Source organism: Ursus americanus, chromosome 6 (genome assembly GCF_024610735.1).
Source record: "Ursus americanus isolate L20-20 chromosome 6, mUrsAme1.1.p, whole genome shotgun sequence".
In the NCBI taxonomy this organism is placed as follows: domain Eukaryota; kingdom Metazoa; phylum Chordata; class Mammalia; order Carnivora; family Ursidae; genus Ursus; species Ursus americanus.
Genome location: NC_142132.1, coordinates 27,765,800 through 27,787,351, shown reverse-complemented (window position 1 = coordinate 27,787,351; position 21,552 = coordinate 27,765,800). Strand labels below are relative to the sequence as shown.

The 21,552-nt window shown below is 37.7% G+C and overlaps 1 protein-coding gene and 1 long non-coding RNA gene across 6 annotated transcripts in view; one reads left to right on the top strand and one right to left on the bottom strand.

Annotated features, from left to right (window-relative positions):
- Positions 1 to 2,207: 2,207 nt before the first annotated feature.
- The window catches only part of CHUK (component of inhibitor of nuclear factor kappa B kinase complex), a 37,984-nt gene continuing 18,639 nt past the window's right edge, over positions 2,208 to 21,552 (bottom strand). For 2 of the 5 annotated variants that reach the window (XM_045802855.2, XM_087862799.1), the window contains exons 11-21: positions 20,763 to 20,865; positions 17,619 to 17,742; positions 17,065 to 17,216; positions 15,164 to 15,225; positions 14,073 to 14,182; positions 13,234 to 13,283; positions 7,603 to 7,699; positions 7,158 to 7,305; positions 6,285 to 6,418; positions 4,155 to 4,254; positions 2,208 to 3,408 (exon numbers count right to left, since the gene is read on the bottom strand). In XM_045802855.2, the coding sequence (XP_045658811.1) occupies positions 3,379 to 3,408; positions 4,155 to 4,254; positions 6,285 to 6,418; positions 7,158 to 7,305; positions 7,603 to 7,699; positions 13,234 to 13,283; positions 14,073 to 14,182; positions 15,164 to 15,225; positions 17,065 to 17,216; positions 17,619 to 17,742; positions 20,763 to 20,865 (1,110 nt within the window). In that variant the 3' untranslated portion in view covers positions 2,208 to 3,378. Of the gene's footprint in view, positions 3,409 to 4,154; positions 4,255 to 5,452; positions 5,689 to 6,284; positions 6,419 to 7,157; positions 7,306 to 7,602; positions 7,700 to 13,233; positions 13,284 to 14,072; positions 14,183 to 15,163; positions 15,226 to 17,064; positions 17,217 to 17,618; positions 17,743 to 20,762; positions 20,866 to 21,552 lie in introns of those variants that run through there. The other 3 variants (XM_087862798.1, XM_087862797.1, XR_015724749.1) reach the window with 3 other exon arrangements.
- On the top strand, positions 3,290 to 19,465 carry LOC148109779 (uncharacterized). The gene is made up of 3 exons (XR_015724751.1): positions 3,290 to 3,429; positions 14,396 to 14,608; positions 19,023 to 19,465. It is a non-coding gene; the product is annotated as an uncharacterized LOC148109779 (long non-coding RNA).

The following is a 21,552-nucleotide window of genomic DNA, read 5'->3' as shown; positions in this document are numbered from 1 at the left end:
GGCGGGACAAAATTCTCTCGGCCTCCCGCCTTCGGAGGTACATGCGCTCTTTTATGCGCAATGCTGGTTTCCTGCTGTGGAAGAGAGGAAGTCGGCCGTCTGGAGTAAGCAGGGATGTAGAGGAAAGGAGATGACGCCTGAGAAGAGGGACTGGTCAGTTTGTTCGTGTGCAGAAACCCACTCTTGCACTCTCAGAGTGGTAGCTGTTTATACCATGTGACAAGCACGTGCTTCAGGCACAGATCCTGTGTGAATTCAGGAGCAATAGACCTGTTGCAAGAAGTGTTGCGGCAGTTCAGAAGAGAAAGATATTCAATTTGACCACGTCTTTCAGTCACAGGTATTTTTCTGAGCACCGATTAACGTGCCGGAATATTGATCCAGTGAGGGCTTCATAAAGGTCATCCCAAATAAGAACAGAGGACCTCCGGGTATGGGTGTGTGTGTGTGTGTGTGTGTGTGTGTGTGTGTGTGTTCATAAAGGTCATCCCAAATAAGAACAGAGGGCCTCCGGGTATGGGTGTGTGTGTGTGTGTGTGTGTGTGTGTGTGTGTGTGTGTGTGTGTGTGTTGGGGTGGGAGGGGGGGAGGCCTCCAGGTAGGCTCAAAGAGCATTGCAACTTCCTTGAAGCCCATGTGATGGAAAGGATGGAATAGGCTATGCCAGGCCCAGACTCTGAAAGACTTGCATGCATTTTTTCTGCAGGGAGAGGGAGCTGGATGACTAGAGAACAGTTTTTTGGGGTTTTTTGTTTGTTTGTTTACCGCAGTCTTCTGTTAAGTTATAGATTTTGTTCATACATTACCAAAACCAAAAAGGACAAAGTTAAAGAGTAGAGATGGGAATGAGATGGATGAATGCAAAGGAAATAAAGGCAGCATATTTAAGGTGGGTTGGCCAGTAATCCTGTAAACCTTTAAAGGCTAGTAGGACCACAACTGGACAAGGGAGATTAGCATGGCAGAGCTCTGTAACCTTGAGCAGGACAGTATGGGAAAACAGTACTTTAGGGCCAGTGAGTCTGCAAAATGGCTTAGCCTGGAAACAGATTGGAGGCAGAGAAACCAAGTGGTTAGGAAACTTCAGGCCCAAGGTTACAAAGGTAGTAACTGTGAAAATGGGAAGTCCTAAATAGGATTTAGCAAGCCCTAAAGAGGTCACTCTGCCCTCTCCCTTCAATAAATGCACTTACCTGTATTGTTCATAGGACTTTTATTACCTACAAATATCTGGGACCTTGTCTGTTGCAGATAAATGATATTAGCGAGATCTAGCTATTTTACTTCCAGAAAGAAAAAAGAAGGAAAAACATCTTGTTCCAGCCCATTTTCTGAATGGATTCTCTTCATTTTTCATAATACTGCTGGAATTGAAGAATGAAATGTATACAATTCACAATTGCCATTCAACTCTGAAAAGGTGTGACCCAATAAAAAATAGAGTATAGAAACAAGTCTTAGGTGATCTCTCACTATAACCTGTTCTGACTCACAGTACCCGCCCATATCACCCCAGCCACACCATAAAATGGACACACCCTATAGCAGATCTTTTATCAGTTATTACAGTGGTATTTAGAAAATATGCAGTCATCTAAACAATAAATTCTTTTAACAATCATTTCAGTGTTTGGATGGCTTACAATGTTCAGACTGCAGATAACAATTCTTCTTGTACTGCCTTTGTTAACTGTTTCTGATCTTGCCATCTAGCTCACTGTCTTCCAAGCAACAGGTACCCAATACGTGTTTTATTGACGAAAACCTTCTATGACTAGAGAAGCAACAGACAGACTGCCTATTAAAATAGCTGACAGTCAGAATTTCCATATTTAGAGAAACAGTAGTACCAGATAACTAAAAAGTTAGAAGGAGCCAGCCCCAAGATTTCAAACTAGATTTCCATGATGGAAAATGACACTACTAGCAAAATGGCGATGGGGTGACTAAGACCTCAGTTTATACAGCAAGATATGAGCATGGTTTTTAGACATGGAAAGTGGCGACAGGACATCTCAGGAAAAAAGACTGTATTAAAAGAAGCTACCCAGTGCTGTTTTTACTGTAAGTCCTGTTTAATTCCTAAGGAAAGTACACTGAAGGCCCATTATGTTATTCTGTGCTCCAGTTCCACTTCATGGAACCTCTTCCTAAACCATATTCAAGCATTCTATCAAAATCTGATTATAATGAATAGAGATTCTAAAAGTAATTTAAAAATCATTTAATACACAAAGTGGAAAACTGTCTAGAATATAAAAGCATTTCACATTTTTTAAAAAACATATAATATCTTCTAAATTATTTATTTAACAGATGATAGATCCACAATCCTTTATCTGAAACCCTTAGGGCAAGATGTTTCAGAATTATGAAATTTTCAGATTTTAGAAAGGTAATTCAGTGCATATACCATACTAAATAAACACCCAGCAGGGTCTCTGGCAGCCCCAGCCCCCCAATAATCAAATATGTTAATATTTCCACAGCAAATAAATGAATATTCACAATAAATGGGATAAGTAGTTCAATGTCAGTTCAGGTTAGATTTGCAAGCAAATGAGTTTTGTTACCAAGCTTTTGAAAGATCTTGCTTTCAGAGCTTTTTTGATTTTTGGAATTACAGATAAGGGAGTGCAGATCTTTATAATTTGTAGGACAAGACATGAAAAATTCATTAAACAAATGACCCATTTTTACAAGTGAAAAAAAAAAACAGTTTTCAAAGACATTATAAATTAACAGGCATCTTCTTGATATTATTAAATGTACATCTTAAATACATATACACATAGCACATTTAACAAGATTTACGAAAATCAATTGCTATTAAAGGCACAGATGCACAATTCCTTCTGTAGGAAAGGGGTGCTGTCAAATGTGCAGTTGGATTAAACCAACTCCTTATGTTGCCAGGAAAAGCATTTCTGAACGCAACACAAGGAGGTAGAGTTTATTCTTCATGAAGTACAGTTTTAATTTGTGAGCAGTCTCTTCCACAGAAAGAGAGCCAAACAACTTTTACTTAAAGCACGTACATTAGTTGAGGTTTTGTTTTCTCCAAGCCCAAAAGTTAAATGGTAAAACATGTTTTTAGTCAGTTAAGTGTTGTATCACGTTTGAAGACAAATGGATTGCCATGATGTGCTTAAGTAGCTATCATATTTAAACAAGTCCACTGACATATAAAATTCTGTGTTCAGAAGTTAAAATTTCCTAAAGTCAAAATACTGTGCTTGTAAAATCATGTATATTTTCTGATCATAGACATTTCTTCCATTTGCTGGTGTCTGAAGAATGATTTCATGGGAGAAAAACAAATTTCCAACACGTGCAGCAACAACTTCCATAGGTTTGGGGACAGTGAATAAGTAGCAAGTCATTCTGTTAACCAACTCCAATCAAGATTCTAAAACCAGGCATGAAAAAGGTACAATTAGATGTTGACTATAAGCGGTAGGTTTATGGGTGTTACTTTCTGCAGATTTTCTGTGTGTGGACATTTTATAATCAAAAGTTGAAAAATCAAAAGTATGTTACAATTAGAGAGTTTAGTTTTACCTTCTTTCCTGCTGACTAAAAAAATATTTCAAAGAGTTTTCATAAATATTTGAAGTAAATAATTAATGAAAGGAAATACAAACAGCTGACCTTGAGACTAACTGTAATAAAGTTAATTCAGTAAACATTTTATTGTGGTTTCTCTGAGTTTTAACAAATCAGTAATTCACAGTAACCACATCTTCTTAATACTTCTATTAATTACAACTGTATTAACATTATTCATTTTACATACAATAGTTACTATATTTGAATTATAGTACCAATCCTGTCCCATCTTATTGGAGAAAATTTATTTTTGAACCAAAAAGGTACAAACCATTCAACTTCAGTGGTCACGTTGCAAAAAAAGTTTACCTTTAATTTGACCAAATATGCTACTGTAGAAGATTACTGAAGACATAATCCTAGTATATCCATGAGTAAGAGAAGATAGGGATTTGAAGTTGAGGATATAACTCAAATATTCTTTGTCTTTCTTCTGAGTCCTTCTCTTCCCCATATGCATCCCAAATGCCAGATGAGGCTAGCATGGAAAGTTAAAACCCTTTGCACTCAACAAACCTAAAACACCCATATCCATATAAGACTTACCATCATTCTACTGCCCTGTTCCTCATTTCCTTCACGAATAATAGTGCTTAAATGGCCAAGACAGTTCAAATTTTCTTCTATCATTTGTGCTATAGTCTCCCTGTATGATGAAAAAAAACAAAGCCTTTTCAAATGCAGCAAAGGGGCATATGAATTTCCTCTACCTTCTGGTCTTCAGGGTCTGGATGAACACTGCCCTTCCTGCAGCCCTGCAGCCCTGCAACCCAGCACCCCAGTGCAACTGATTCCTATAGTCTTCAGTTTCCTCATCCCTCCCACCCAGAGGCAGAGTCCTACTTGTTAATCCAAGCTGTTGCCTCTGCCCAGCTCAAATGATAAAAAGTCCACTATAAGTCCAACCTCATTTTCCTCTGAAATATAAGCGGCACTTACATACAACATTTCCCCCCGCTGAAAATGCCTCCTGGGGGGTGGGGGAGATAACTGTAGCACAGACACATGAAAAATCTCTTTTTGTTTCTGGACTATTTCCCTTTCCTTATAAGTAGTAAAAACATCAGTATGCTTACTTCAGAGACACAAATTTAGGGGTGAAGATAAAAAAGTACAATCTGGTCTGCAAAGATGAGGGAAGGTGAAAACTCTGGTTGGAAGCTACAGATGACAGCAATGAAAAAGAAAACAAGCAAGCTGATTCCTGAGGATAGCAGAAGAAAATAGCATCACAGTGGAGCTGCCCAGAACCAACAAGTATCCCTAGATTTGAAGGAAATCCTGATTCTGGTTTCCACCTTCCCCACCTCCCTCTGCCATATGGTCTCTATCCTTTACCTTTTACCAACCCTCTGTCTCTACCTTACTAGAATCTGTTCTAGGCCATGGATAGTAGCCAGTATAAGCTTAGAACTAAATTCTAATTTAGCTCGTATTCAAAAGGAAAAATTCAGGCCAACAGAGCCCAATCCTTAGCGGTTAAGTACTATGTGTACATTATAATTGAAATCAAGTTTACTTTATAATGTATTCCTACTGGAAAACATATTTAAAATTCCTGACATGCTTTTGCTAACAACCACAACCTCCAGTTAGAAATTATCTGTATAGAGTTGACATTTGCAACCATTAGCATCCCCTAACAAACCTAAATGCCTTTAATAAAAGCAAAAAGGTTAGTAATGTATTAAATGTTATTTGTTTCAACTCTGATTAATGGAATATTTCCTAAAGTCAAATAAATTACAGCCTGTGCTGTAGCTGTGGATGTATTACATTGGGCCAAATCTCTAATGACCCCAAGATATACCCTGCAACTTGCTTTCTTTAAAAAAATAAAATACCTGATAGCAGCTTTCCTTCCTGCCATGTGCTTTTCTCTCATAAAAGCAGAGTACAGAATATGCAACTGCATGACCTCCTGAGCAGTGATGTATATGGCTGCACTTCTGCAAACTAATTATGGGCAGAGCTTCCAGGTAATGCTGGTGCTGCTGTAGAGGTCTCCATGAGTTGTGAAAAAAGCGACAATACACAAGCTAGCAAAGAGCCACTGGCTCTGGATACGGCACATCTTATGCTGAGAAAAATAACAGAAATGGATAGTCATTCAGCTTTTAGCAGAAGAGTAGGAACTAATAAAAGAAACTCGAGTCTCAAACTCGAGTTCTTATTTGCAAAACTGATTTAAGGCATCGAAAAAAGTCTGATTTCAGAAATACTAAGTTATAAAATACAGTAGATTAAACTCAACAATTCATTAGAGGGGTGATGAATAAGGACCCCAAAATGATAAATGCAAAAGAGTGTAATTTCTGAGATAAATGGTTACGGAAGAAATAGTTTGGGTAAAAGAATTGATAAGCCAGTAAAAGAGAAAGAACTTAGAACTTGGATTGAGCTAAATAACATCTGGTGGTATTTACTTCCCAAGCACTTCAACATACAACATCTAATTGAATTTTCACAGCAGTTCCCATTTAACAGGTAAGGAAATGTTTACATTAAAAGAATCAAGTTAATTTGTACAACGTTATTACAAAGGGACAGTCAGGATTCAACCCTGGTCTATAAGGCACTGTCTTATAGACTGTCGTAACCACTACGCTCTCTACTCTACCTCATTCCTACCACTGCTCTTGAAAACAACTATCTATTGTTGCAAAGTGAACCCACCCATCTTGAGGAGTTACCACGCATGACAGAGGATGTTCACGTTCTGTTGAAGTTGGGGGAAGCCATGCTGATGCCTGAGGGGTTACTGCACCTTCTAGACTGGATACTACAAGGGACCGGGCAGAACTCTGTGTCTGAAGGGGGAAAAAAGTAAATAAAAAGATTACAGGCAATCATCACCATTGATTCATACAATTTCCTACAATATTCCTAAGATTTACACTTCTACCACTACTTATATGGACAACCAAAGTATTCCTGTACAAAACTATCCCCATCTTTATGTAAGTATTTGTACAAAACTGTCCTCCTTGACCCCTTTCTTGACTAAGATGAAATGTATCTGCCCTTCTCATTCCACCTTAGTTGGAGGAAAAAAACCCAGTTTTATTAACTGGTCAAGCACATCTACCCCCAAATTGGGTTGGGATACCACAGAGGTTTAGGGCTGGAAGGGGTAGATAAACATGAGAGGGGAAAGAACAAAGGATGATTGATCATGAAGTCCTGCATCTGAATTGCTAGTGAAACCACCAAGCAAAGAACATGAGCATCAACCTAATGCAAAATGCACACGTCTTTAAAAGGACCCAGGTCATGCTGACAAAAAAATCCCTTTTGCAGGGAATACCAGCAAATTAATGTCACATTAAATAATTCATTAAAAGTTGGGGTGCCTGGGTGGCTCAGTCGGTTAAGCATCTGCCTTCGGCTCAGATCATGATCCCAGGGTCCTGGGATGGAGCCCCGTGTGGGGCTCCCTGCTCAGCAGGGAGTCTGCTTCTCCCTCTCCCTCTGCCACTCCACCTGCTTGTGCTCTGTCAAATAAATAAAATCTTTAAATTAAAAAATAATTCATTAAAAGTTACTTACACAGGCAATTTTAAGGAGATGCCATATTTCTTTCTGTCTCTTTCCCTGCATAAACATGACAGTATTGTCAGCTTCTTTGATGTTACTGAGGGCCATTTCCACCTTGGGCAGTAGATCAATAATCTTCTGCTTACAGCCCAGTAACTTGCTGGAGAGATGAAATCAGTGTCAGATAATTATACACCCCCCCCCAAGATATACACCATACTCCTACACTCAGCTGGGAAAATGAACCACAATCAGCATGATAAGATTTAGTGACTGATCTCCACAGTGATGCACACAAACAGAACACCTAAATGCACATAACTGGGGTCAAGCTACCCAAGGTATTGCCGGATATCCACCTAGGTCTAGTGTATTTATCAAAAAGGGATATTAACTTTGAAAGGAACGTGATAAAAGTGCCCTGGCTTTTCAGTAGGAAATAAAACAATTTTTCTACCTCAGATGACCAAACAGCTCCTTGAGAACCCGGTCCTGACTCTGAACAGTATGCACAATGATCTTCACCATTTCCGTGCTATCGCTGTAGGAGTGATCTGTAAAAGATCTAAGTCAGTGGATATAACCTCTCTTCTGCATGAACATATCAGCCTCCAAATAAAAATCCCTAAAAATCTGGAACTTCTCCATTTAAATTTAAAACTGGATTAAAATTTTAAGATTATATAATATATAAACAATTATATATCTAAAAACAAAGTATGTGTGTTTGTGTGTATAATGCATATATAAATTTATCACTGTATCTTCACAGAACTTAATTGCCTGTTTTGAGAAGAATATGTTTACCCATCTTTAACCCATATTAACCCAAATCCCAGATATATATGCAGTTTTCTGGCCAGAAGATCAATTTTTCTTGGATGATTAACATCATTTATTTAAAAACAGTAGGACAGGGGTGCCTGGATGGCTCAGTCAGTTAAGCGTCTGCCTTTGGCTCAGGTCATGATCCTGGAGCCCTGGGATCGAGCCCCACATCAGACTCCCTGCTCAACGGGGAGTCTGTTTCTCCCTCTCTCTCTCTCTGCCGCTCCTCCTACTTGTGCGCTCTCTCACTCTCTCTCTCTGTGTCAAATAAATAATATCTTAAAAAAACCAAACAGGACAGTTCAAACTTTCACTGGTTAAAAAGAAGAAGGCCCTTGCCCCATCTAGATTGCTTGGGATTTCATATTTATCCATCTGTTCACAGGCCATGAAAACTTTGAAAAAAGCTGATGGACTTAAGGGAAATCTGATGCACTAATAAAAGGACCTGCAGACACCCTGAAAGTTCAGTTTGAGGGTAGTATGATACTATAAACTGGAAGCTAACAAATGTCCTCAAATAGGATGGCTCACTCACTGGAAACAGTGAGTTCTACAGTTTATAGGAGATGTACCTCAATTAAAAAACAACAACAACAAAAACAGGGCACCTGAGTGGCTCAGTCAGGTGAGTGTGTGACTCTTGATTTTGGTTCAGGTCATGATCTCAGGGACATGAGATCGAGCCCTATGTCAGGTTCCACACTGAGTATGGAGCCTGCTTAAGATTCTCTCTCTCCCTTTCCCTTTGTCCAGCTTGCACTGTCTCTCCCTCTCTCTCAAAAAAACAAAAACAAAAAAGCATTGTTATATTTCAAAAAGTAGTATTCAACGTTTTTAAAACTGGAAGACTGCTCATAGATCATGCTGGTATTTTCTTGGACGATAATTAATCTCAAATGCAAAAATATTATTTGCTACTACCTACTTAACACTTCTCATTTAACCCTCATAGGAGTCCTGTAAGATGGCTACTATTATTACCCAGATTTTACAATGAAAGGGGAATCAAAAAAGGTTTTTAAAAAGTTCAGTGTCCTTTTTATCACTGCAAAGACCTCTCCCCCACAGCTCAAGTTTATTCCCCACACATGGCCCTCTTTGTCTAACCCTTACTAACAATCAGATACAGAGGCTCCAAACAGGCTCCTTTCCCAACAGCATGCCTTCCTAAACCCCACAGACCAGGAAAACTTCCCCATATAACTAGCTCGTTTAGATGGTCAGAGACCTCAGAACATTCACCTTCCCCAGCATACAAAATGAAGAAAGTTGTTTTTTTTTTACCATTTTTAGCTAACGAAAGTCTCAAATCAACTCTCTAAGCTAGAACAGACACCAGAGACTATGTATCAAGTATGATTACATAAGTTCCAACAGTAGATAAAACTCCTTGTTACAGCTAGTTTGTCACTCAAGGTAATGATCAGTTCAAAGTAGCTACCCAGATAGCAAATTTATTTCTAGGCTCTATAATATGCTAGTATGCTGACAGGGCTACTGCAAAGTTTTTATAAAAATAATCCAGGGGTGCCTGGCTGGCTTAGTTGGTGGAGTATGCAACTCTTGATCTTGGGGTTGTGAGTTTGAGCTCCATATTGGGTGTAGAGATTACTTAAAATCCTTAATAATAATAATAATAATACTAATAATGATAATAATAATAAGCCAAACAAATGCTATCACTGACTACAGGAAGTTAATTTGACTAAGCCAATGGATGGAATTTTGTATATCTTTATCTGCAGTACCCACTTCATTGGTCAGAAAACTGGGAGTAATGAATACTGATTAAAGGAAAAAAAAGAATTAGACTTGCTCTATTGAAATCTTAAATTTCAATTATTTTATTCTAACCATAACTTCTATCACTTTTATCACTTTCTGTCAATATCTTAAACTTTTTTGTCTTCTATGAGCAAAATCCTAAGCCTGGATCAGTCTAACCGTCTGCTCTGTCAATTCTGCAGCCAAGCCACTAAACACCACCAACAAAAAAATTATACTACCATTTCCTCTGTTGTCACTACTAATTCACAGGCTTTCACTTCTGCTCTGGATTCTTTTTTTTTTTTTAAGATTTTATTTATTTATTTGACACAGAGAGAGACAGCCAGCGAGAGAGAGAGAACACAGGCAGGGGGAGTGGGAGAGGAAGAAGCAGGCTCCCAGCAGAGGAGCCTGATGTGGGGCTCGATCCCAGGACTGTGGGATCACACCCTGAGCCAAAGGCAGATGCTTAACGACTGAGCCACCCAGGCGCCCCTCTGCTCTGGATTCTTAATACATGTTCTGGGTCAGCAACATCTTCCATTGCACACACCAGCTTTTAAAAATCTTTAGCATACTCCTTAAATCCATGTAGTCATCACCTCTTTTATTAACCCCATCACCTCTTCTGTTAACAGTTAACCCCACTTCTTACTGCAGGGTGGGAGGCCACAAGACAGTAAGACCCCCACCTTCCAACCTCTACACCCACAGAAGTGTCAGTATCCACACCGACAATCCCTCTAATATCAGTGGAAGCAAGCCTAATTGAGCCAGCCTCTCAAGCTTAATGTTTAGGGACCTCCCTCTTCACAGGCTTTTGGCCCCAAGCACATAAATATGCTCAAGTCTACCTTCTGAAGACTGACCTCCCCTGATTCTACATCTCTTAGCTCCTCACCTGTCTTCTTTCCTTAACAGCAAAGCTTCTGAAAAGAATAGCCTAGATAAGCAGTTTTCAAACTTACTGGTCTCAGGACCACTGTACACTCAAAAATTCTTAAGAACCCAAAGGTGTTTTTTAGGAATTAAACTGAGAAGTTTAAAAATATTTACTTATTTACTTAATAAATAATAAAAAACTCATTACCTGTTAACATATTTTTATTAAAAATAGCTATTTTCCAAAAAATGTTAGTGAGAAAACTGGCCTTGTTTTACATTTTTGCAAGTCTTTTTTAATATCACCACTGATCTCATCAAAAAAGTTTAAGTACTCAGAAGCTGACAAATTTCAGTTGATGGATACGTTTCCCTAAATTTTAATTTTTTGCCTGAAAGATGGAATTTTATCATTGCCAACTAAGTGACAAGTCATGCTTCAAATTAACATTAAGTGACAGTCATGCTTCATTAACTTTTGAGAAGACACCTGCCACAGTGGCTTTCCTAAGAAAAACAGAAGACCTCAGTATGGAGCAGAAGTGGGCACTTCCCATTTCATCACACAGAATATTGAAAAGACATGTACCCAAGGGTCGAGATTTAACTAGAATTCTTATTACTTTATCAAGGACATGCTTAAATGAAACTTTTTTTTTTTAACTGTGAATGCACAGTGGTGAAAAGTATGACTACTTGCATAGTTTTGTACTAGTGCCATGATCCATGCTAAGTAAGGTATAAGCTGTTTACCTACCAATGCTTTCGCAGCATCAGTGAAAATGTCAACATAGTGAAAAAGGGAAATGTCTTAGTGTTATGAAAATATTTTTGTCCTCATTGATCCTCAGGGGTTCATGAACCACAATTTGGGAACTGTTAGTCTAGAATGACTTCTCTATTTCTTCCTGTCTCATTCCTCCCTCAGCCTCCTATAATCTGAGTTCTGTTCCCAAAAGGCCATATTTTGCCAAGATCGACAATGATGTCCAAACTGCCAAGCTGACTGAATATTTACATCATCATTTTTATTACCCACATCTCTGCAGCATTTCACCCCACTAATCACTTTCTTTTTGAAACTCTCTCTGTCCTGTTCCTATCATATCACTCCTATATATTCTGGTCATTTCTCAATCTTCTCTGCTGGCTCTTCTGCTTCCAGTCATCTCTTGAATGTTGGTATTCTCTGAGATTCCATCCTTGGCTTCCTTACTCAACCTACTTTTTCAAGATGATCACTTTACTCCTATGTCTGATCACTCTCAAACAGCTAAATATCTCACCCCAACTTCTCTACTAAATCTGTGTACATGTGTATATGTGTGTGTTTATATATACATGCATACATATACATACCTACATATATATATTTAATACTGTTTATTAGACATTTCTACTTGAATGTCCCACTGACACCCTAACATCAACATGTACAAAAACGAATTCATCTTCTTTTCCCATCAGGTCTGCCACCCTTTCTACACTTTCCATTATGGTGAGTGGTCCTACTGACCATGCACCCAGCTGCTGTAGCCACAATCTTGGGAGGCATCACGCCTCCCTACTCCAGCTCTAGCCATAATCAATCCATCACCCAACACTATCCGTTCTGCCTCCTAAATGTCTCTCTTGCCCTTACCCTCCTCTCACCCAGTCTCCACAGTTCAGGCACTCTGCCTTAGCTCATGGCCCACCCTATACTGAGTTATGATTATTTTAACAGCCTCATAACCAATGCCTGTCTTCAGTCTAGCCACACTTTAATCCATTATATGCAACTCTACCAAAGCCGTATTTCTGAAATGCTAATCTGGTCATGCCATTCCCCTGCTTAAAACTTTTTAAGGTTTCTCTTTGCCATCATGATGAAATCCAAACTCATTACCATAACATACCCGATCCTTTAAGATCCAGCCACATCTGATCCAGCCTCTCTCTCCCCAAACTCTACAATCCAGTTGCTACATTTCCTCAAACACACTAAGTGTTACACGTACGTGTCTTTACTGATGATACCTGTACATCCAAGAGGCCACCTCCTTTCACCTAGCTACTGCTACTTATCCTTTAAGGCTTATCTCAGATGTCCTCTCCTGCAAGAAACCTCCTCTAACCATCCCTGACCCCTAGGCAGGGTTAGGTGCCTATCTTACATGTACCTCATAAATGTCTGGTGCAGAGGAAGGCATCATTTTCAAGGTACACTGCTTTGGCCTAGCACATGGACCTTCCCTCTGATCATTCCACACCTGAACCCACTGTATCACATTCTTTCCAACCTCTCTAATCTTAAGCAGAACTTATTTTTTCCATCTTTCCACACATTTTCTTGCTTCTTCTTCCCCTTCTTTGAGTTCCTTTTTTCTCTTTCATTCCTTCCTTTCACTTCCCTTTAAAAAGTTTTCTATCTCAATTTTCTTGTTACTTTGCCTTCCTAATCTCTCAAATTCTCACCAACTTAAAAGCTGTTGTACTATAAACAGCTTTATGGCAATACCAAAACTAGAATTTATTCTGCAGCTTGTTTTAAAATCCAATCCCCTGGATTTGTTACATTTGTGATGGTTTCCTAAAATGTCTTTGTGTACAGTGGTAAATGTCTTACCTGAAGGTCTGTGCTTTAACTGCTTATACAGATCAATGGCACGCTGTTCCCTACGAAAGAGAAAACATGCTTCCAAAAGTGAAGATAATTCAATGACTAATAATCAACAACTTGAAATGAACAATACTATTTGAATATAGTATAAACCTATTTTAAAGCAAGTACAAATGGCCAACGAACATTTTACAGAGCATTTCACTGAGTAATAAGCAAGATGTAAAAATGCAAAGTTTAGGGGCACCTGGCTGGCTCAGTCAGTAAAGCACAAGACTCTTGATCTCAGGGTCGTGAGTTCAAGCCCACGCTGGGTGTAGAGATTACTTAAAATCTTTAAAAAAAATTTTTTTTTAAATAAATGAAATAAAAAAGTTTAATGTACTTCATATCTGCTCTGATCTACCATTACATATACAACATCCGTGCACCAGAAACAATTAAGTGGGCAAAAATGAAGGCCTGTGATTAGGAAAAAAAACCTGAAATTTCTGTCCAGACACTTAGGAAGTTAACTTCATTTAGGGCATTTAATGGGCAATAACTTGGGCCAGAACTATAGTAAATAGGGCAATAGTTTTTAACTTAGAATACTTGAAAATTTGTAACACTCACATGAACAGATGCTTTGATTAAAAAAGCAAAGGACATCCCTAAAGTTGTTTCCAGAATTTCTGTGACTAAGAAAAACTTCCTTTTAAAATATGATGGCAATATATTTGGAGAAAGGAAAACTATAGAAAAGAACAAATACAGGCTTAATCTGCCAGATATACACAGAAAGAACCATCTGCAACAAAAAATTATAGACACCAATACCAGCAACACAAGACTTCCTTCCTTACAGAGATTCCATCAAGTCTCCCTGACGTCTTCCATAAGGGCTCTTCTGCAGCTCCATGATTTCAGTGTGCAGGGACATGATCTGATCCTCCAGGTAACCAATGACACCCACCTAAAATATGATGAAACACAAAAGAAATGACAGGCTCACCACCACACAAAACAGAAAAGAACTCAGAGAATGACTTGCTGCAATCGTAGGAGAACTAAATGATTTAATATGAAACACTGATTTTGTCCAAGCTTTACCTTTCAGATTCTGACACTCTTTCATACAAGGACAGACTTAATACCTATGCTTCTCTCTTTTCTCTTCTGACAACAGTAAACTACTAGCATTTTCTTTCTCCTCTTGAGAAGCAAAAAGACAGAGGTGTCACTAACAAGACAGAGAAAAAGTAGCCACCAAAACCACTGCATCTCAGTTCTATGATTTTCACTGCTTCTTGTTCCCAACTGCCTTGAATAAGAATGCAGAAAGATAAAGATAATGGGCTTCCTACCCAAGGACATCAACTGCCTTATCCATGTTTTGGGGGTAAGTACTGGCATCCAGGATGGTAACAATTTAGTGGGACCACGGACAGATGTAACAGCTGAGGAAGGAATATGCCTCCTAGAGAATGAGCTATAACTAGCATGACCATATATATAATTTATTGTCCAAACGAGCATAATTTTGAGAGTGAAAGGGAGTACTACTGATAATTATGGCAAGGCAGGTATAAACTGGGACCATTTCAGGTAACCAGGATGTATAGCTATCCTATCTAAACCACTCATAAAAATAACAGCAATAACTACCATTTATTATTTACTCCCATTTAATCTGCATAACCCTACTAAAAAGGGTAAGTCCACATAATATAATATGGAAACTGAAGTTTAGTGAGGTTTCAGTTTAATCTCATTTGCCCAAAGTCCTTGTTTTTATCAACTATGGTACTTCCCTCTACATACACAAAGCATCTATTAGATTTTTGTCTGATATTCAGGAATAACGTGAAAAATATTCTACATACCAAAACCAAAGACAATTTCTAAGAGAGACCTCAGGAATTACTAAGTATATAGAATGAACTAGTGATCTTACCTCAGCATAGTGGATAGCCTTTTCTTCCATTTCCTTCCACGCTTTTAACATTTTTTCTGAGGCTAAAAAAAAAGTCTAAATTGGTTATCTCGGAAATAGCCATAGCTTTAATTACTGACCTATCCACTTTCTTGCCATATCAACATCAGAAACGGTGTTATAGGTTGAACTGTCCCCCAAAAAGATATGTTGAAGTCCTAGTTCAGTACCTCAGAATGGGACCTTATTTGGAAATAGGGTCACTGCAGATGCAATTAGCTAAATTAAGATGAGGTCATCCTGGAGTAGGGTTGATTAATCCAGTATGACTAGTATCTTCATAAGAAGAGAGGAGATACAGAGACCCAGACATAAGAAAGGAGAGCTCTATTTTGATAACAGGGATTACAGTGCGGCAGCTGCAATTCAAAGAGTCAAGGACTGCTGGCAAACCATGAGAAGCTAGGAAGAAGCAAGGAAGTATTCTTCCCCACAGTTTTCAGGGGGATCATGACCTGCCACACCTTGATTTTGGATTTTCAGTCTTTGGAACTGTGAGATGGTAAACTTCTGTGGTTTTAAGCCACCTAGTTTATAGTAACTTGTTATGGTACCCCTGAGAAACCAATATAAATGGTTTTCTCTTAAAAATGAAAAAAAGAAAAAACTAATACATGAACATTTTTTTAAATCAAACACTATAAAAGGATATAAAAAGAAAACACTCTCTGTTCCTCCTCTCCACTCTAAGGATCTTACTGTTAATCATGTTACACAGACACATACCCTTTTCCCTCACAAGTGAGACCATCTCTGTATACTTTATTTTCTTTGCTTTTTTCCCCAAATAAAAACACCACTGCCAAGTGATCTTTTAATATCAGTATACAGGTCTATGTCATTCTTTTTTAACACTTGTATAAGATATACAACTGACTAGTCAAAGATAATTTGGTGAAATAATTATAGTGTTTTGTCGCTCACCAGAATGCCTATCATACACAAACAGAAATAAAACATCAATCATAGAACCAGCTCTAGTGGGTAAACTTACCCAATTGGACAGTGCTGATCATTTATTCTAAGATACACATACCTAGCTCAAGACAAGTACACAAATAGGATTTGTTTCCCAAAAAAGAATTTTTGTTTTATGATAGAAAACAGAAATATTGGTGGTGACCCCTTCAGCATCTTACATTTCCTTAATACATCTGAAGAGAGAAAGCTTGGAGTCAAATACTGAAAAACTGGAGGCTGTGTGCTATACTAAAAAAAAAAAAAAAAAAAAAAAAATGGGACTCCGCAGGAGGTGGTTTGGAAGAAAAACCCCTGGAATTATTTGTGTTATTATTTACAGAAAGACAAGTAGTTTAAGACTTCCCTGGTTAAAGAGTCATCCCAATACAGACTTTCTATCTATTTTTTTAAAAAGATTTATTTATTTATTTGAGAGAGAGAGAGTGTGCACGTGTGCACAGGGGGGAGGGGCAGACGGAGAAGGAGAGAGTCTTAAGCAGACTCCATGCTGAGCACGGAGCCCGTTGTGTGGCTCAATCTCAGGACCCTGAGATCATAACCTCAGCTGAAACCAACAGCTGGACACTTAACCAATTGCGCCACCCAAGCGTCCCAAGACTGTATCTATTTTAAAAATGAATTCAAAAGTTCTTAAATTGCTTTTGAATTTTTCTGGAGCTAAACAATTTTGGTCCAATTATAGTCCAATTGTGGGGAAGTAAAGCTGCTAAAGTTTAAAAGGAGCTACTATTCAGCACACTGTTTATGATGACTTGAGGCCACCTGTCTCTTATTCTAATGTGAATATAAGTGAAACAATGGACTATAAGGCAAAAAGACAAAACAGCAGACGGCTTCAAGAGACTCAACACATCTTTCAAACACGTTACCCGAACACTCACATATCCCATAAGTCATCTGCTCACTGTATCTTTCCAAGTCAAGCTGAATGCTTTTGTGGAAAAACTCCAATTTAGCTTTCAGTTGCTGAGATGCTGAGATCAAAGTGTTCTTCATTTTTGTCAAGTTAGCATTGTATCGAAGAAGACTTAACCTAAACCACAGCCAAAAAAAAAAAAAAAATCGGTATTTCAGAAACACTGGACAAAAATTTAATAACTTAAATTGCCACAAATCCAAAGCCTAAATTTCTATTATCAATCTGTGAGAAACAGTTAATCTCTAGAATCTAGTCTCTAAAGACTCCCTGCCTGTGATATTCTAAGATAAAATAATCTTCTTATACTAGGACCATTCAGGAACTGCTCTCAAGCTATTGCAACTGGCTGGTTTCAGACCATTAGTAAGAATTCTTTAAGTCTGGTCAGAATATTACACTTCTGATTACCCCAATATTTCAGTATTACATGGAATACTGATTAGCGAAAACTGCAAGATTAATTCTTGAGCATTAATGCACATGACACTGCACCTATAAACAACAGAATCCACTTACATTGCTGCTCTTTGTCCCTGAAAGAGCCTGCTGTAGTCTTCTTTTAGCCCAGACACATAGTGTACTGCTTCAGCCCATACTTTACGCAGCTGTATAATTGGAAGCTGTATTTTGCTGTCCCGTACTTTATGTAAAAAGATGGAAAAAAAGAGGAGGGAAGTTACTTTTTAAAATTTTAGAGTTGGTCTATCATTCTTCCTGATTTCCTGTCCATACAAATATCATTCCCAGAGATTCTAGAAACTGATGCCAGAAATAATCAATTGTTACGGTTTCATTCAGTTCAATATACATTTACTGACCACCTGCAATACACAAGCCTTATTCCAGGTATGAGGGGAAATAAAAATGAATAATCACTACATAATCACAAAGCTTGCAATTATTCCTTTATCTGTCTTTTTTTTTTCTTGTATCTAACAGGGAATACTCCCTTTTTTCTCCATTAATCTGAATTCTTTATTTCTCTCAAGTTCTAAATGAAGTCCCATGTCCTCCACAATCTTTCCATGGTATTTCCTGCCTCTGAGTAATAAATTTCTTCTCCTGGACTACCAACCCAACTTCAGGAAAACATATAGGGTAAATAGCAGTTTAGTAAGATATGCTTTCTTCAATGCCAGATATATAAAATTATTTATTGATGGTTACCTCTTGCTCTTAGTAAAGGGAATGCTATTTTCTAAAACCATGGCAGGGGCGCCTGGGTGACTGAGTCAGGTGGGTGTCTGCCTTCGGCTCAGGTCATGATCTGGGAGTCCCAGGACTGAGCTCCACGCTGGGCTCCCCACTCAGCAGGGAGTCTGCTTCTCCCTCTGCCCCTCCCTCTGCTCATGCTCTCTCCCTCTCCCTCCCTCTCTCTCAAATAAATAAATTAATTTTTTAAAAAAACTATGGCAGATATATGTTAAGTTCAATGAAATTCCATTTTAACATTATGAAATTCTCCAAGATTGAAAGATTCATCCTATACTTTAAGGTGGCAATTAAAATCTCTGTTATTCTTTTCCAATGAAAACGTTCAGAGAAATGATACCACACTGAGTTAATACTGAAAAACCACATTATCTGAAGTAGATTTTAAAAAAATATAACTATATATCTGGAAAAATCTTTGCCTCCCCTAATAATTAATAGTCTTAAATAACCTTTCTTCGATTCTTACATACCCATTCTTATTCCTGAGACTTCCTACAACAGACAAAAAAACCCAAACCAAACGAAAACAAAATAACCCAAATACTTTAAAGAAAAGGAGTGTAGGGGAGGGGAGTCTTTTCAACACACACACACACACACATTATAGATTTTAAAAAATAAAAGGGCCTAAGGAATGATACTCCAGTAGCAAGAAGCATTCCTGGTGTCCAGATTTTGGTTTCTAACACTATTCTCCAATTAAAGGAAACAGGGCTCCTTGGAGAAATGGCTGATCCTAGGACTGGGGCAAGAAATATACAAGATAGACCTGGAACATGTTTTGGTGCCAAAAAGGAAGTGCTAAAAAACCAAAACAAACAAACAAACAAAAAAACAACAACAAAAACCCTCATTGATGGCACAAATAAAAGAGGCAGAGAAAGCCAAATGAAAGAGCTCCTAGTGATCAAAGATGCAACAATCTGAAGAACAAAATAAATTAGTCTTGGATTATAATCCAAAGTATAAGATAAATATCCATGTATCCATATTGATAGAATAAATGATTGAATAAATTAATAAATGGAAGAGACAAATACTACATGCAAAAGAATTCCAAATAAATTATGTATATCGTCAAAGGAGGGAGAGCATAACTCCTCATTCTTTGGGTTCTACATAGTGACTTCCTTCCAAAGAGTACAATATGGAAGGTGGGGGGGGATACTAAACTTTAAGGTGGAGAAACTGAGAGATACTACTTCAGCCAGGTGATTGAGGCCATCACCCAGAGTCACAAATCACATTGAAGTATGTACTCTTCATATACTGTGATGAAAATGACACTTCTGTGATCTTTCTCTCAAAACCCTAATCCTACTCTAAACATGAGAAGAAAAAAAAATCAGACAAACTGCAACAGGGGTATCCTAAAAAATACTTGATCAGTATTCCTCAAAGCTGCCAAGGTCATCAAAAACAAGGAAAAGTCCGAGAAACTGACACAGCCAAGAGGAGGAGCCTAAGGAGACAAGACAGCTAAATGTAATGTGGTATCCTGAATGAGATCCTGGAACAGAAAAAGGACACCAGATAAAAACTGAGGGAAAAGGAATAAAGTATGGTTTTAGTTAATAATTATATATTGGTTCTTTACTTGTAACAAATGTACTATATACAATATAAGATGTTAACGAGGTAAACGATATGTGTTGAGAAGGAAAATAACATGAGAACTTTGTACTATCTACTTGATTTTTCTGTAAATTTAAAACTGTTGTTAAAAAAACTAACAAAAAAGGGACGCCCGGGTGGCTCAGTCGTTAAGCGTCTGCCTTCAGCTCAGGGCGTGATCCCAGAGTTCTGGGATCGAGCCCCACATCAGGCTCTTCCGCTGGGAGTCTGCTTCTTCCTCTCCCACTCCCCCTGCTTGTGTTCCCTCTCTCGCTGGCTGTCTCTATCTCTGTCAAATAAATAAATAAAATCTTAAAAAAAAAAAAAACTAACAAAAAGGTAACACAGAGGAAAGATTACATAATTTTAGCCCTATGCCTAGTTTCGTTCTTGATTTTACAATATTATGCTTGATTTTAGTTTTGGGTATACAGAAACTGATCACTTCTTCCAAAGAAAAGAATAATTCTCACAGGATAAATGAAAAACATTTGAACGTTAAGCAGTATTTATATGATAAAATGAAATACCTAAACATGCTTAAATAATGAAGGAGCAACTATAAAGTAGGCTTAATTAATAGTGGAGACTCGTTCTGTGAGAGCCCTACCCCGCGAAAAGTAAGTCGTCTTCCAAATGAGGGATCTAGAGGTGACCTGAAATCTACCATTTCACCTTCCAAACTATATAAATTCATTTTTCACCACACTTAAAAACCCGAAGTAGGAAATACAGAACAGAAACACCAAAAGATCATTTCTACTTACTATATTGAGTCAAAATTATATTATTTCAGGTTTAAACCTCAGTCAGTAAATGAGCTATACTTACCAATATAATTTACACAGTCAGATAAACTTCTGGAAGCAAATGGTCCTTCATATACAGTCTTACTTTTATCAAACAAATACACCATATAGCTATCACAACCTCTCTGAAAAAGAAACAATTTAAAAAAATTCTTGAAAATAAGCTCTCTAAGTACTTAAACACCGCATTTCCTAATGTGAAATGCAAATGAATAACATCAATGTTTATTAGCACACATCTTACAGATTTAAGGTCTAGATTACTACTTTCAGAAAAATAAATAAATAACTGTAGTACGGGCTAAAGTGAAAAACAATCACCAGACCCAAAAGGACAAAAGCAAAGAGTCATAACAACATATATCCACACAATGGGAATACTATTCAGTAATCAAAAGGAATGAAATTCTGATACATGCTAGGACATAAACAAAACTCCAAAACATAATGCTAAGTGAAAGAAGTCAGACACAAGAGACTACAGACTGTATGATTCCATTTTCATGAAGTGTTTAGAAAAGGCAAATTATAGAGACAGAAAGTAAATTAATGGTTGCCTGAAGTGAACAGAATGGAGATTAAGAGCTAGTGGACATGAAGGACCTTATTGATATGGAGATTTCTTAAAACTGATTTATAGTAATGGCTGCACAATTAGGCAAATTTACTAAAAAAAAAAACAAAAAAAAAAAACACCGAATTGTATACATGAAATGGGTAAATTACATGATATATAAAATTCGCCTCAATAAAGTAAAACAACAACAACAACAAGAGTCATGAGCACAATATTTTACCATCCATCTATCCTC